Source organism: Palaemon carinicauda, chromosome 20, assembly GCF_036898095.1.
Source record: "Palaemon carinicauda isolate YSFRI2023 chromosome 20, ASM3689809v2, whole genome shotgun sequence".
Classification (NCBI taxonomy): domain Eukaryota; kingdom Metazoa; phylum Arthropoda; class Malacostraca; order Decapoda; family Palaemonidae; genus Palaemon; species Palaemon carinicauda.
The window spans coordinates 119,784,577-119,802,076 of record NC_090744.1 but is presented as its reverse complement, the minus strand read 5'-3'; the positions used below and the strand labels follow the sequence as shown (position 1 = coordinate 119,802,076).

General features: G+C 29.2%; 2 protein-coding genes across 2 annotated transcripts in view; both read right to left on the bottom strand.

The window, feature by feature from the left end:
* Positions 1-13,394, bottom strand: part of LOC137660104 (golgin subfamily A member 6-like protein 7) — a 23,631-nt gene extending 10,237 nt beyond the window's left edge. Inside the window, exon 1 of the mRNA XM_068394821.1 lies at positions 13,277-13,394. Within this exon, the coding sequence (XP_068250922.1) occupies positions 13,277-13,394 (118 nt within the window). The remainder of the gene's footprint in view (positions 1-13,276) is intronic.
* Positions 13,395-13,561: 167 nt separating this feature from the next.
* On the bottom strand, positions 13,562-16,094 carry LOC137660103 (variant surface antigen E-like). The gene is made up of 2 exons (XM_068394820.1): positions 15,685-16,094; positions 13,562-13,748 (listed from the first exon to the last, which is right to left on the bottom strand). Exons 1-2 carry the CDS (start codon positions 16,092-16,094, stop codon positions 13,562-13,564), a joined length of 597 nt encoding a protein of 198 aa, XP_068250921.1.
* Positions 16,095-17,500: the final 1,406 nt, after the last annotated feature.

Here is a 17,500-nt window from a genome sequence, read left to right as displayed (position 1 = left end):
CGAATCTGCCTAACTAAAAAGAATTGACTATAGTGGTTTTTTAGAGCAGTGAATAAACTAAAATTATAATATTAAAAATATGAATTAAAATTGTAGTAACATGAAACCAAAATTTACACAGGATTTTAATTAATAATTGTAAATAGAAAATTAGATTAAAAAAAAAATTTGAGAAAGTTTCGTACATAAAATGAAAATAGAATAAAGAGTTACATTCACCGTTTATGAAAATCCTATCTCATGTTTTAATTATTATGTCATTTATTTCTGAACAATCGTTCTTACATTTCTCTTTATAGTTACAGTTTTTATATTATCTTAAAGAATATTGAGACACGTTGTGGATAAACTCCAAACAGGCTATATTTGTTGTTGTTGGTATTTTGTGTGTGTGTGTGTGTGTGTGTGTGCATATATATATATATATATATATATATATATATATATATATATATATATATATATTTATATATATATTATATATGTGTATGTCTGTAATCATCTTATCATTCATTGACCATAATAACTATCTAAACTGCTTCATAAATTTCCATCATTAGTTAATCGCTTCCTCTTGAATATATAATCTAAAATTCTGCTCTAACGAGTAAACTATCATCTTCCCTTTGTATTACTGTGAAATGCAGAGCATATGAAATAATTGCTTATCTCTTCCGAGAGTTTACCTCCCTTTTAATGTCATTATTTTAGCGATAAATAGTGGCAGGATTATTAAAAGGTGAGGCTATATCAGATATTATTCTTTGACAAAACTATCCATTTGACTTTATTTCTGGCTTTTATTTCTTTTTTTTTCTTTTTTTTTTCAAACAGAAACTCTTGATATAAAATAAGTTTTTCATTTCTCTTTGAGGTAGGATTTTCAAACATTTAGTTTCAGTAATATAAAAGTAAATTTATTTATGTTTTTATTATAGATTTTAGCTTAATGTTTGTTTATACCTCCTGATAAAGGAAGATAATTAACAGTGGATTGTCTTTGTTTTCGTTAAAAATTTCATCGAATTTTCTGAGTTTAGATTATCAAAAGATTGCCCCTCTCTCTCTGTCTCTCTCTCTCTCTCTCTCTCTCTCTCTCTCTCTCTCTCTCTCTCTCTCTCTCTCTCTCTCTCTCTCTCTCTCTCTCATCAATAATTGTAACATCCAGGCAAAGCGCTCTCTCTCTCTCTCTCTCCCTCTCTCTCTCTCTCTCTCTCTCTCTCTCTCTCTCTCTCTCTCTCTCTCTCTCTCTCTCCCCTGCACTTTATGCAACAGATTTACCGGTCCCACCTGCCACCTTATTTCAAAGGACAGAGTTTCAATGCTATTGTCAAAGTAACCTTTTGATATTAAGTGAATACATTCACTGATGTACCCACGCGAACGATAGAATTAGACTCTCTAGAAGGCCTCTGTATATTCTCTATTTTGGATTTAATGTAAAAAAAATAGAAAAAGAAAATATGCTGTGTGGATCATACACTATAATGATGTACGAAATAGAGTTCCTCAAACATAAGGTTCAACTGTACTTTCAGTCCGAAAATTAGCATTCATGACGTTAGCACTAATCTCTCTCTCTCTCTCTCTCTCTCTCTCTCTCTCTCTCTCTCTCTCTCTCTCTCTCTCTCTCTCTCTCTCATGATATATATATACATACATATATATATATATATATATATATATATATATATGTATGTATATATATAAAATATGTATGTATGTATGTATATAAAATGTCTATATACATACTGTATATGTAAATATGTATATACAGTATAAATACAAACCAATATACATTTTCTGTATATATGTATGTATGCATATATATACACATACATACATACATACAGTATATGCTACTCTTTTAAGGTGTCATATTACTTATTATGCTTTAGTTATTCAATAATAAACTAGTTGGTTAAACGAAAGCGTACGTATTTTTATTCAAAAACCCTTTAAATAGATGCAGTGTGTGTGTTTATATATATATATATATATATATATATATATATATATATATATATATATATATATATATGTGTGTGTGTGTGTGTGTGTGTGTATTTATTATATATATATATGTGTGTATATTTATATATACAGTATACACACTCACACACACACACACATATGATATATATATATATATATATATATATATATATATATATATATATATATATATATATATATATAAACATTTATGTATATTCTTATTTATTTGAAATTTCTTGAATTACATATAACAATGATTATGTCTTATTAGTTATATGTATTCCTTCAGATATACATGACAAGGTGAAAATTTTAAACAAATTAAATTTCAATTTGATATCCTGACAACGCGCATAAAAACCCAATTGCACATAAAACTGGATTAATTGGACTTCATATCAGAAATTTCAAAGGGATTAAGCTCCCAATTAATCATAATCTTAACGAGGTGCAAAAAGCCACGAATATTGCTTGGCATAAAAGTGTCAATCGTTCTTTTTAGTATACTTTTTAAAAGACAGACTTACATCATTATACATCAAGTTCTTACATATTTGATGTTCTTAATGCACGTCTATTAAACGATCGTGTAAGCTTGAAAGTCTAAGAAACTAAAACATCAATTAATCATGATGTTAATGAGGAGTTTAAGTGGCCGAAAGGAATTGATTCAGTTTAATAAATATTGAATGGCGAGAATGCTACGGACGGATAGCAGTTAATTGAGTTTGAATTAACGAAGACGAAAATTAATTACACGATTGAATGGATGAGTTGTCAACTTGTTAATGAATGAGTGTCAGAATGATTGATGGTTGAGGTAAAAGGAAGCCAATGTTAGAGATGGGGACATTTGACTCTTTTTACAGATTCGAGATGGTGGGAAGAAACGCTTTAAGAGGAAAAGTTTAACATAGATGGAAATGGAAAAAGGTTAAAAAAAAATATAAACAGATAATTAACCTAGTCATAATGGTAAAAGGTTTTCAGGGCGTAAATCAATATATATATATATATATATATATATATATATATATATATATATATATATATATATATATATATATATATGTATGCATATATATATATATATATATGTATATATACACATATATGTATATACATACATACGTCTATACTCACACATGTATATATATACACATATATATATATATATATATATATATATATATATATATATATATATATATATATATGTATATATATATTACACGCATACTAGGTTGCTTCGTCTAAAAAAAGATAAAATAGAATATTTCTTTTCTAGTATGCAAATTATGTAAACGAGAAAAAAAAACACAAATTACTTCAATTTATTCATTTTAATGCCGTATGTTTTTCCTACTTCGTTAGATCAAATGACTGACCATTAGGTAAACGAAACGAGCAAGAAAATTAAAACTCATTTTCGAGAGTTATTTTAAGACATCCTTCGTTTATTTCCTTTCTCTTTACACACCAGGTTTGTTTCATATACCCTTGCCTCCCTACACTCACCATATAACCCTTTGGCCCCTTATTCTTCAATGCATTCATGATCCTTCTCTCTGGTTACGGTTTTATTTTCCCTTTGCCTACACATACACAGAATAGTGTGGCGTACAGATTCTCCTCTGTCCTCATACACCTAACAACACTGAGATTACCAAATAATTCGTCTTCACCCAAGGGGTTAAACTACTGCACTGTAATTGTTCAGTAGCCACTTTCCTCTTGGGTAGAAGAGACTAGCTACGGTAATCAGCTCTTGTAGGAGAAGGACACTCCGAAATCAAACCATTGTTCTCTAGTCTCTGGTAGTGCCATAGCCTCTGTACCATGGTCTTCCACAGTCTTGGGCTAGAGTTCTCTTGCTTGAGGGTACACTAGGGCACACTATTCTATCTTATTTCTCTTCCTCTTTTTTTCTATTGTTAAAGTTTTTATAAGAAATATCTACTTCAATGTTGTTACTGTTTTTAAAATATTTCATTTTTCCTGGATTCCATTTCTCGCTGGGCTATTTTCTCTGTTGGAGCCTTTGGGCTTAAGGCATCCTGGTTTTCCTACTACGGTTGTAGATTAGCAAATAGTAGTAATAATGATAATAATAATAGTAATAATAATAATAATAATAATAATAATAATAATATCAATAATAATAATGATAATAATAATAATATTTACTTGGAGTAATAATAGAATATCTCTACAGTTTTTCTCAACTGATTACCTTTCAGATATATTGCCCATAGTCCCTACTCCTTGATAACTAGTGTACCCAATCCGTCAAAAAGGATGTCTAATTATTTAGTCACACGCACTTTTACACTCAGAGTGAACCCTTCCCACCTCCTCCCCCTTTTCTAACTACTACCCGATGATTAGGCAATTTGCGAGAGAGTGTGGTTTCCGAGTGTACCTCCCGGGGTACCACTACTCACTACAGTGTGTCTACTTTCTTTCCCCTCTGAGCGTGACAGGATATATATATATATATATATATATATATATATATATATATATATATATATATATATATATATATATATATATATAAAATCACACACTTGTTCTTCATCATATATAGGAGATTATATAAAATTTCTTTCACATGATGCAAAGTACCATTTCTTTCATACAATATCCCTTTGCCATCAACCATTTCCCTATTCATGTTTTTTATATTTAATTCGAAACTACACGAAAATATGACTGATAAAATACATGTATCCCATCGCTTTAGAGAAATAGTTATATGTAAAGTAGAACCTTGCTTTATTTTATCATTATCATTAGAAATAATCGCCAGTCTCTATGCATAGATTTAATAAGTGTTGATAAAGAATCTATATGGAAATCGATTTCTGAGAAGCAGCAATATTCATAAAACTCTCCTTTTTATTTAACGAGAGTGATAGTAGAACTATTATTTAAAATTCTCATTTTGTTATAGGCGTATCTATTCAACCCGTATGTTTGCCGACTGACATATCTGACCCCTTACATTTCGACATCTTTGTATTCAAGTTTAATCCGTAGTTTTACAGTGATATTTGAAGACTAAAGGGGATACTTCCAGTCAGGAGAGTTAAAGCTGTGAGAGATGGAAGCTTTAGCGGATGTGGTAAAAATGTGTATTTTACGGTTTGGTACTGATTACTTAGTAATAACACATTTGAAATCCGTGGTACACAATCATACCAAATGTGTGCATACACTCACACACACATATATATATATATATATATATATATATATATATATATATATATATATATATATATATATATATATATATATATATATATATATATATATATATATGTATATATATATGTATATATATATATAATATACAGTATGTATACATATTAATATTATTATTATTACTTGCTAAGCTACAACCCTAGTTGGAAAAGCAGGATGCTATAAGCCCGGGGGCTCCAACATGGAAGATAGCCCAGTGAGGAAAGGAATTAGGAAAAATCAAATGTTTTAGTAGAGTAACAACATTAAAATAAATATTTCCTATATAAACTATAAAAACTTTAACAAGTGGAAGAGAAATAAGATAGAATACTATATATAGATATACATACCTATATATGTATGTATGTATATATATATATATTATATATATATATGTATATATATATGTATATATATATACATATAAATACACATATATACGTATGTTTCATAAACTGATGATCCTAATAATGTATAACGATTATATTCTAATAATGTACATTTAAAATGTCTATTCTTATTGAACATATCAACATTTCCAAGTGGACTGATCACATTCACTTATCATACCTTTTAAGCACAATTACTTTTAGATGAATATATTAGACAAACAGTAACGAATGATGTATTTTATTTTAAAAAATCGTTACAAGACTTGATGATGTGCCAAGGCTTAATTTAATACTGTGAACATATCACCAGTTTTTCCAAGTAGGATTTCCAACATCAATATTAAATCTGACCGTGTCAAGTTGAACCGAAACACATTACAATAAGTTTCAAGTGAGGTAGCAAAGTTTAAGCTTTATAAACTATTTTACTTAAGTGTGTCTGTGTCCTTTTTACATTTGTTTATTTGTGTAATTTGTGCACGAGTGTATGTTTGTTACGGTCGATGGTGTATTTATAGCCAGATGATGGTGTTTGTGGCATTGGATGTGTGTTTGTGTGCGTGCATGTGTGGTTTTTTTTTTTTTTTTTTTTTTTTTTAAGCCAAATCTTGATAGATTTCTATCTATGATCCGGAAATGCGATGATTGACAAGTGTTTTATGTCCTGATATAACTTACCAATAAAGGAATGTTGTATTTAGGTATTAATTCATACTATATAATTTATGAGGTATTTTTACCTTTGTACAAGTATAAATATATGTTTTTCATATGATTATTATGAATACTTGTATGTGCTGTATATATGAATATATGTGTATGTTCGAGTGCGTGTGTATATTATATATATATATATATATATATATATATATATATATATATATATATATATATATATATATATATATATATATACATAAATACATATACATAAATACATACACATACATACATACATACATACACACATATATGTAAGTGTGTGTAAGCATATACGAAATACACCCTAGCAACACTTCTTGAACATTGATCTAGTCCCACGTTGTAGAATGGCTGCTAACTAAGTTCGTGTATCCCGTGACGTGGAATAATTATGCAGGGATTTATGCAGCTCCGCGCCGAAAATCAATGACCCATTCGGCTCAAGGACGGAATCAATGACCCGTTAAGCACAAGGACAAAATCACTGGTCCACTTTGAGCAAACATTGAACCCTTTTGGGTGACGATGTCGGTTAAATGCTCTGTTGGGTTTAAAGGTTCATGTGGTGGAGGAAGTTTAATTAATGGGTTGGTTTTCTTTTCAATTGTATTTACGTAATTGGTAATTTCGCTTTGATTTTATTTATTAGGTATTTAATTAATGGCTACTGAGTCATGTATTCCGTGTAAACAATGATTTCTAATTATTGGGTTTGTTTTCTCTTCAATTCTTTATTACGTAATTGGTACTTTAGCATTGATTTTGTTTATTAATTATTTGATTAATGGGTACTGAGTCATATATTAAAGTTATACTACGTGCAAACTATGATTTATATAATTATTCTTAAGTCGACCATGTAGCAAATATCAGTTCAGACGCCATGATTAGATTATATAATTTTAGGAAAAAATAACCCATTTTATTAATTTTGTTTTCCATTTAATTTTGTTTACGTAATTGGTACTTTCGCCTTGGTTTTGATTATTAATTATTTAATTAATGGGTACTGAGTCTTAGTGTAAAGTTATATTACGTGCAAACAATGAGGATTTATATAATTATTCGTAAGTAGATTGTTTGTATTTTTTTTATTCTAAAGAAATAAAAACCATATGGCAAATATCAGTTGAGACACCATGATTAGATTATATAATTATATGAAAAATACGCGATTTTCGTTAGAAAGCGGAACCAGAAGTCCAATCTTATTAATTTAGATTACTCTACTAATTCTCAAATAACTTTGAGAACAGGGTACTTTTAGGTGATTTTGTTAACCAACTCTCCATTATGGCAGTAAAGTGCTGATGAAGAATATTGATAGTTTATGCTACAGAAATTAATCTTTTCATTTGATTGGAATCAAAATGTTTTGAGATTTTTTAGTCATAAGGTATGAAATGGATAGTAATTTGGTAGAAACTGTGTATAATTTAGAATAAATGAATGAATGAATGATTTGAAGTTCTCTGGCATCTTGACATCGTAGATCATTGACGTTGAATATATATATATATATATATATATATATATATATATATATATATATATATATATATATATGTATATATATATATATATATGTATATATATATATATATATATATATATATATATATATATATATATATATATATATATATTAGACAACTTCCAGGAGGAGGAGACTTAGGGCATTGTTAGCTATATAGGGAGAAAGAGAGTGTGTGCCATGTAAAGATGAGCTGCTCATTTTCATATATAGGTGGTCGACGCTCTTCTGGGAGCCATATATTGGTAAAGATTGATTCGCAGGGTTTATCGTATATCTGATATATATATATATATATATATATATATATATATATATATATATATATATATATATGTATATAATGTATTTATTTATGTATATATTTATATGTATATGTTCGTATTTAACAACAACAAATGCGCACGTATCTTGTCCACTGCAGGACAAATAACTCAGACATGTCCTTCTTTATGTGTGGTGTTTGGCCAGTTTTCATCACCACGCTAGCTAACTGTGGCTTGATGATGGTGGAAGATATTTTTTTCTGATCTCCCTCAGCAAACCAAACTAGTATGGGCATTGACTTTGCTGATCATGGCGATACACAAACTTTTCTATCAATTTATCTATTTATTTATATAATAACAACATATCTGGGGTATATAAACATTATATATATATATATATATATATATATACATATATATATATATATATATATATATATATATATATATGTATACACATACATATGTATATATATATATATATATATATATATATATATATATATATATATATATATATATATATATATGTGTGTGTGTGTGTATATATATATATATATTTATATATATATGTATATATATGTGTGTGTATATATATATATATATATATATATATATATATATAAGTTTTTTTATTAACTTGTATATCACTAAAGGGCTAAACATGACACCGCACTGTGAAACAGGTAGGAAAAACAATATTATTTTTATACTCTTTTTTTTTTTTTTCTTTTCTTTTCTCTTTCCCTTGACGTTCCATCTGCAAACCCTCCAGGGAAAGATCCCAGACGTAGATATCATTTTATATTTAATAAATGGCCGATAAATGGCTGTCATAATCGAGAAAAAGTCTTTTAAAGACATCTTTTGTTGCGGTTGATATACGACAGGGATATTTTGCGGGAAAATCTCAGTCCTTTATTTATCTACGAAGGAGATGCACATAGAAAAATATCATGTCAATAATCATTTCTTTTTATTTTTTAGGGGAAAACGTTGAAGAAGGTATAAGGATATTCTTGATAGGTGAAAGGCATTATTATTATTATTATTATTATTATTATTATTATCATGATTATTATTATTATTATTATTATTATTATTATGATCATGATCATGATTATTATTATTATTATTATTATAATTATTATTATTGTTGTTATTATCATTATTATTATTATTATTATTATTATTATTATTATTTTCATTATTAAGCTTAACTACAAGATAAATGCCACTGAAGCTCTGATGATTTTTAATGAAACATTATTATTATTGTTATTATTATTATCTTTATTATTATTATTATTATTATTATTATTACTATTATTAATTATTACTATTATTATTTTAAGGAAACTCCGAGCTATCGAGAAGCTCAATTATAAATTGTTGTTGTTGTTCAACATAAGCCTTTACAATACACATATGTTCATCAAGTCGAGTAAATATTTCTAATAACGAAAATTAATTAATCAATTAATATGCACATCAAAGAATCACCTGCAGCTGGATATTAATTAGCTCAAGCTTTTTGTGTAAGTGAAACAGTAATGTTTATTAGGGTAAACATTCCCAGGTCTTGGGAAAAAAAAAGTTACAAATATTTACAAATTATATTTTCACTTCAAACATAGAATTTATTATGTTTCGTATTGTAGATTCTTAAAGATTTATGTTAATTTATAAATAAAATTCTAGTCATAGATACTAAAGAGAATGATAAAATATGAGATAATAGATCAGTTATGTATATAGTATAATTTAAAAATGCTATATATATTTACAGTGTGGTTTGAGGCCTATTGCATATTGATTTAAAATTATAAGCATATTCTATTGATTCACGCAAATTTATAAGCGGAATTCTAGTCTGAGAATGATAAAACGATGAGAAAATACATTAACTAAGGAGATAATATAAAGCAAAAGTAATGAATATGTTTATAATGTAATTTAGGCATATTGCATAGTAATTTGAAATTGGTAATCGTAATTTTCTAGTTTATTACTTAGCTATAATCATCATATACCCATCCAAAATCGAGCCATGAAAATAACATATTGCTTGTCGGAGGCTGTTTTTCATTTCTAACTGGGAAAAAAAAAGTTGATTCTTCTTTGTCTGCATCTCTTCCCACGCATTTGTCAACATTTGTCCCGCTTCTTACGAAATGAACTCTTCTTTCTGTTTGTTTGTTGTCTTCATTTTCTCATATGTAGAAAATAGTCTCCTACCGGAATGATTTTTTTTTCTTCTTAAAGTTGATTGGCCCCCATATATCTCTGCCCGGTCACAGCATTTCTCTACGTCACGGGGCGCACATTTGTCAACATTGGTTCTGTTTCCTACGGAAAGAATTCTTCTCCGGTCTGATTTTTTTTTATGTAGAGAATTGATAGTCTCCTACCGGAATGAGATAATTCATCTTTCTATTTTTTTCATACGCGAATAGGAAATTAGCTTTTCTAATAAATTTTTCCTTTGAGGAAGTTATAAAATTCCCTTAATTTTACTTCACTGTTAATACTTATTTTTTATATTTAGCTCTTCCAAAATGTTATGAGGATTGATTTCACTTTTATTGGATTTCCTATTCCTGTTTATATTTATATTGAATTCACTTTTAATATATCTTGTATTGAATTAACTTTTATTGGTTTTTATATTGAATTAACTTTTATTAGATTTTCTATTGAATTCACTTTTATTACATTTTATATTGAAATAACTTTTTTTTTAGATTTTATATTGAATTCATTTTATTAGATTTTATAATGAATACACTTTTATTAGATTTTACATTGAATTCACTTTTATTAGATTTTATATTGAATATTTTTTTTTATTAGATTTTATATTGAATTCACTTTTATTAGATCTTTTATAGAATTCACTTTTATTAGATTCTATATTGAATTCACTTTTTTTAGATATGGTGAATTCACTGTTAATAGATTTTATATTGAATTCACTATTATTCGGATAAATGAATATTCTATAAATCTATTAGATGTTAATTCATAAAATATGAACCAATCCTCTCGTTACATAAACAATTATATTTCCCCCCCCCCCCTTTTTTTCCTGGAATTGATGAATTTGGAAATAAAATATACATTACTATTTAGCTATCAATGTCAATGCTCAAATTTCATGCACATTTAAATGGAATCTGCAGCTTAATGTAAATCGAGAGTTCATTATCTGACTTTCTATTTACTCATGTTTTGAATGACACTTCCAGTATTGGCTATAATTCTGATATTGGTATTGTCGCCAAAGGCCTAAATGATTTTCAAAATTTTCTAAAAAAAATTAGCTCTTTTCAAGATTCCCTGTTTCGTATAGATTTAGCTATTAAAATCTTATTTGTTAGTTTATTGGGGAAATTTTTTTTTTTTTTCGGATTACCTTATTCTACTGAAAACTGTTTTTATTATATAGAATTTTAATAGCCTATTGGAAACGTCCCTACCTGGCAATGTATTGGCGTGGTTTCGACACCCGCTCAAGATGGATAAATTTTGGCTTAGAGTCTGTAATCTCATCATCCTTGTGAGCAAAGGATGGCGGTGTTGAGACAGCCTATACAGTAGGTTTACCAGCTGAGTCACAAACCGCCATTGTATAGCCCACCCTGATGAAGAAGTGGCTTGGGCAAAGAACTTGTTAAGTTGAAGTTTTTATCCTCTTGTTATTTTCAAGATTTTATAATTTATATATGAGAGGTTTAATTTAATGTTATTGTGAATCATTGTTAGGGTAAATTAAGGAGATGATAATGGTGATTATTGTTTTATTCAGAATGAGAGGAGAGTCTTTAGGGTTATAGAGTGAATTCTTACTTAGTTTTAGAATGAATAGTGAAAAGACATGAAAAAAAAAATCATTAATAGAAAAAGTATTTTAAGAAATCATGTAAATTGCGTAACACCCCAAAACACATTTTTTTAATGGGTTTTAATTTGAACTGATTTACATTTCCCTTCAAAAGAACCAAATTAATAATTGTAGAAGTGGTAAAATAAATCATGTTTCATCTTATTATTATTATTATTATTATTAGCCAAGCTACAACCCTAGTTCGAAAATCAAGATGCTATAAGCTCAAGGGCTCCAATAGAGAAAAATAGCCCAGTGAGGAAAGGAATTAAGGAAATAAATGATGAGAACAAATTAACAATAAATCATTCTAAAAACAGTAACAACATCCTAAATAAGCAATCTTTCGAAATATGAGGTTAAAGACTTCCCAGACTTAACTAATGGAATAATGGTCACTATTAATAGATATCATAATATGACATATATTCTAATTAGAGATAGTTCAACCTGAGGTGCCGTCTCGTTAGTTTAATGAGGGTTTAGATCACTCAGATTGGAGACATAAAATTAAAGTGTATTTGCCATGTTGAAATTCTGATTCTACTCTCTCTCTCTCTCTCTCTCTCTCTCTCTCTCTCTCTCTCTCTCTCTCTCTCTCATACTCACTGTATTATACACTGGGCAATTAATAATAAATATGGCACAATCCAAGGGACTTCTATAATCCAGAGTATTGTTACTGACACTGTTGTTGTTTTTATGTTAGTAGCATGATGATATGCGGTCTGCTGACCTTATACATTTATTAAAAAGGTAATTTTTCCAATAAAAGTATTGAATTGCTTCAGTTTTTCATTAGGATTCAGAATTTAGAATATTACAAAATGGAATTTGAACGATTGAAGTGTTATTACCTCCTCCAAGAAGGTTATGCGATCAAGTTGGTTTATTTATTTATTTATCTATTTATTTGTCTGTGGACCGGATTACGTCAAAACTACTTGATGGATTTTGATTAAGTTTTTACCTCAGATAGATCTTAGGTCATGGACGACCCCATTAAATCTTGATGATGACCCGGATTCTAGATGAGTTTTTTTTTTCTTTATATATATATATATATATATATATATATATATATATATAGACGGATTTTGACGAAATTTTCACCACAGTTAGACTTAGGTCATGGATGTGGATGTACCAATTAAATTTTGGAGATGATCCGGATCCGGCTTCGGATTCTAGATCCGTATTTGGATTTTTCGACATTTTAAATATTACTTTAAAACTACTCTACCGATTAAGATGAAATTTTCACCACATATAGACCTTAGCTCGTGGATAGCCTCATTAAATTTTGGTGGTGATCTGGATCCTGCTCCGGATTCTAGATCCGGATTTGCATTTTTCACCATTTTAAAGATAACGTCAAAACTAGTCGACGGATTTTGACCACACATAGATATTAGGCGATGAACGACTCCATTAACCTTTGGCTGAGGTTAGAAATCTCTTATTGCTTTTGATAATTTAATATTTTGAGAGTTTTATTGTTTTGGAATATGCCTCTAGATCTCTCACATTAAGAGGCTCGAGGTCTTCTGTCACAAATGGTTGGTCGAGTGTTAATCCAACTGGGCCATTTCCCATCCCAAAGCTTTTTGGGACTTGGGAGGTAATCGTTATGTCCAGTAACTAAATCTCCTTTGATCGCTTCTAAATATCTGGTTGAGCTTTCTTCATCGCTCCGGGTGTTGGTGTAGATGTAGCTGTTGGTGTATAGGTGTGGTTGCTAGGGAGGAGGTCTCTGGTTCACTGGGATTTCTCCCACACACTGTTTGGGAGGGTTTTTCCTTTAAGCCAGTACTCCTGAATTTTTTTTTCTTTTATAATGTATATATCAATTTGGACACAGCTTTGTGGATACTGGGGGCGACTTGAAATAGTCTGTAAAAGAGCATTCGTTTAGTTTCGTGTTTTTTTTTTTTTGTTCATTTTTTTTTTAAAGTTTTGGGCCCTTTTTTAATAGCTTTGCAAAGCAATTCTCTCTTTTTTTTTTTTTTAAATTTATCCTTTTTTTCAATTCTATAGTTTATTACTTCTGTTTTTTTTTCCGTTTTCAATTGAGGGAAGAATTTCTCAATTTTATAATAAGACCAAATGAGGAATAATTTTTATAGAATACTAATAAAATTCCAATTTACCTTTTAATCTTATATTATTGATATAAAATCTTTTAGCAGAGTTTTTAAAAACAGTCAATAAGTCAACGTCTACCGACAAATTGTCTCATATCTTCGGAACAACAGACTAAAATTTTGCCTTTATAATCTTAAAAAATAGTTTCAATCAGACAAGTACAATAAAATACCCAAGTGAGAAAAAGCAAATTGGCAATTTCTTATTACTATCAATAATATCCTTAAGTTTTATTCTGGTTAATGTGGCTTTGGCACAATCACAACTTTAGTATTGTGAATTTTACCTTTTAAGATTTTTTTTTTTTCATTTGGGCTGCTACATCTTTAATTTCTATATGATCATCGTCCTCAGTCTCTTCAGAATGATAAAATCACACATACTCACATGCATATACACACATACACATATCAGGAGACACATAGGCACCTGCATGTAAATATATATATATATGTATATATATATATATATATATATATATAGGTGTGTGTGTGTGTTTTTGTGTACATACATGTCTTCCCTTCTCTCTGGAACAAGAGGATTTTTATTAGGATTACTTCCCTGTAAATCTATAGGATTACTTCCCTGTGAATCCTTGGGGTTAGTACTCTGTAAACCCTCAGAATTACTACCCTATAAATCCTCAGGATTACTTTCCTGTAAATCATTGGGATTACTTCCCTATAAATCCTTAGGATTAATTCCCTGTAAATTGTCAGGATTACTTCCCTGTAAATCCTTAAGAATACTTCCATGTAAATTATTAGGATTACTTCCATGTAAATCGTTATGATTACTTCCCTGTAAATCCTTGGGATTACTTCCCTATAAATCCTTAGGATTTCTTCCACGTAAATCCTCAGGATTACTTCCCTGTAAATCCTTGGGATTTCTTCCACGTAAATCCTCAGGATTACTTCCCTGTAAATCCTTGGGATTACTTCCCTATAAATCCTTAGGATTTCTTCCTTATAATCGTTAGTATTACTTCCCCGTAAATCCTTATGATTACTTCTTTGTAAATCCTCATGATTACTTCACTCTAAATCCTTGGGATTACTATTCTGTAAATCTTCAAGATTACTTCCCTGAAAATCTTCAGAATTACTTCCCTGTAAATCCATAGGATTACATCCCTGTAAATTCTTAGGATTACTTCCTTGAAAATCCTCAGAATGATTTCCTATAGATCTTTAGGATTACTTCCCTGTAAGTTCTTAGGATTACTTCACTGGAAATCTCCTAGGATTACTTCTCTGTAAATCCTTATGATTACTTCCCTTTAAATCCTCATGATCACTTCCTTTCAAAACACTAGGATTTCTTCCCTGCAAATCCTTAGGATTACTTCCTTGTAAATCCTTAAGATTACTTACCTGTAAATCCTTAGGATTACTCCCCTCTAAATCCTTAGGATTACTTTCCTGTAAATCCTTAGGATTACTTCAATGTAAATCTTTAACATTACTTCCTTGTAAATCCTTAGGATTACTTTCTTTTAAATACCTAGGATTACTTCCCTGTTCAACCTTAGGATTACTTTCTTCTAAATCCTTAGGATTACTTTCTTCTAAATCCTTAGGATTACTTTCTTCTAAATCCTTAGGATTACTTCCCTGTACATTCTTAAGATTATTTCCCTTTTCGCCATTGGGATTACTTCCCTTTAAATCTCTAGGATTACTTCCCTGTAACTCCCTAGGATTACTTCCCTGTAAATCCTGAGTATTATTTCCATATAAATCCTCAGGGTTATTTCCCTGTAAATCCTTAGGATTACTTTCCTTAAAATCATCAGGAATACTTCCCTGTAGATCCTTAGGGTTACTTCCCTGTAAAGCCATAGGATTATCTCCCTTTAGATCCATAGGATTACTTCCCTGTAAATCCATAGGATTACTTCCCTGTAAATCCATAGGATTACTTCCCTGTAAATCCTTAGTATTATTTTCATATAAATCCTTAGAATTATTTCCTTGTAAATTCTAGTATTATTTCCCGGTAAGTCCGTTTGTTCTTTCTCCTCATTTCAGTGATTTCACATCACATTAAATATTCCCTTCATGCTTTACACCTGTTGTTCCTTTTCTCAAAACTTCAACATTCATTATTTCACTTCTTCACTTCCTGCTCTATTGAGTTCTGTGTTCTTTATGTATAAAATCATCAGGATTATACATTTTTAGTTTAATATTTATCCTTTCTACCTCATTATACTTATTATTTTCAGCTTTGTTGACATTCATCCTCAATATTATTTTCAATTTGTTTATTAGTATTTTCGTTATCTCTCAGTTATTCAATTAATCCCCATGAATCCCCACAAAAATCTCTTTATTACCATCTTCTATTTATCCTTCAGGGATGGAGACCCAGGTGGGGAGTGGGTGGGGATTAAATTTCCTCATCCCCAAGGGGTCATTAAAACAAAGCATCATTTCAGTTCTTTTTCAATCTTGGGCGGATTAGTGTCGAAGAAATTGAATCTTTGAACACGAGAAATCATCGTAAAGTGAGACATGAAAAGAATCTTTAAGAGGAAGGAAAATCAGTTTGAGTCTATTACTGAGAGATTGGGGTTTTGACAACTTCCTGGGTTATATATGTGTTTATATACCATATATTTGATTATATTATATATATATATATATATATGTATACACATTTATATATACAGTATATATATATATATATATATATCTCATATTTATGTATATATGGATATATGTTTAAATTTATATGTATGCGTATATATATATATATATATATATATATTATATATGTGTGTATGTGTGTGTGTGTAATTACATGCATTTCTAGTGTGATAACATGATTTATCGAAAGAACGTTGGAAATAACAAGAGAAAATAAATATTTTAGACATTAGATAATTCAATATCAATCAGTCAATCAAATCTTGACAGGTGCATTACTTAGTTCAAAGAAATAAACTTATGTTGTATGAAATGGTCTCCAGTTAGACAGAGATTAGGGAATCAATTATTTTCCAAACTCCTTATTTTTTCATTAGCTTTCATTAGCTAATCATTGTCTTAACAGTTTCCAGATGTCGATTGTCAAAACATTGGAAATGAAAATAACAACAAAAACAAGAATTACAATTAAAGGTAAAGAAACACTAAAAGTGCTGAGAGCAAGAGAATCTTCCTTTCGAAACTGACAGCTAATCCTTTTAGTAAATCCGGATTTGGAAAGGATAGATAGCAGAGCCATCTCTCTCTCTCTCTCTCTCTCTCTCTCTCTCTCTCTCTCTCTCTCGGATGATAAAGGTAATCACTTTATTCACAATTAATATTAGAGC

What these genes read in the sequence shown, in the direction of transcription:
- LOC137660103 (XM_068394820.1), bottom strand. Translation starts at nt 16,094, where the DNA reads ATGGATTTACAGGGAAGTAATCCTATGGATTTACAGGGAAGTAATCCT. An exon ending in GAACAGGGAAGTAATCCTAG is followed by an intron (nt 13,749 to 15,684) that starts GTATTTAAAAGA and finishes ATACACCAACAG; the next exon opens with CTACATCTACACCAACACCC.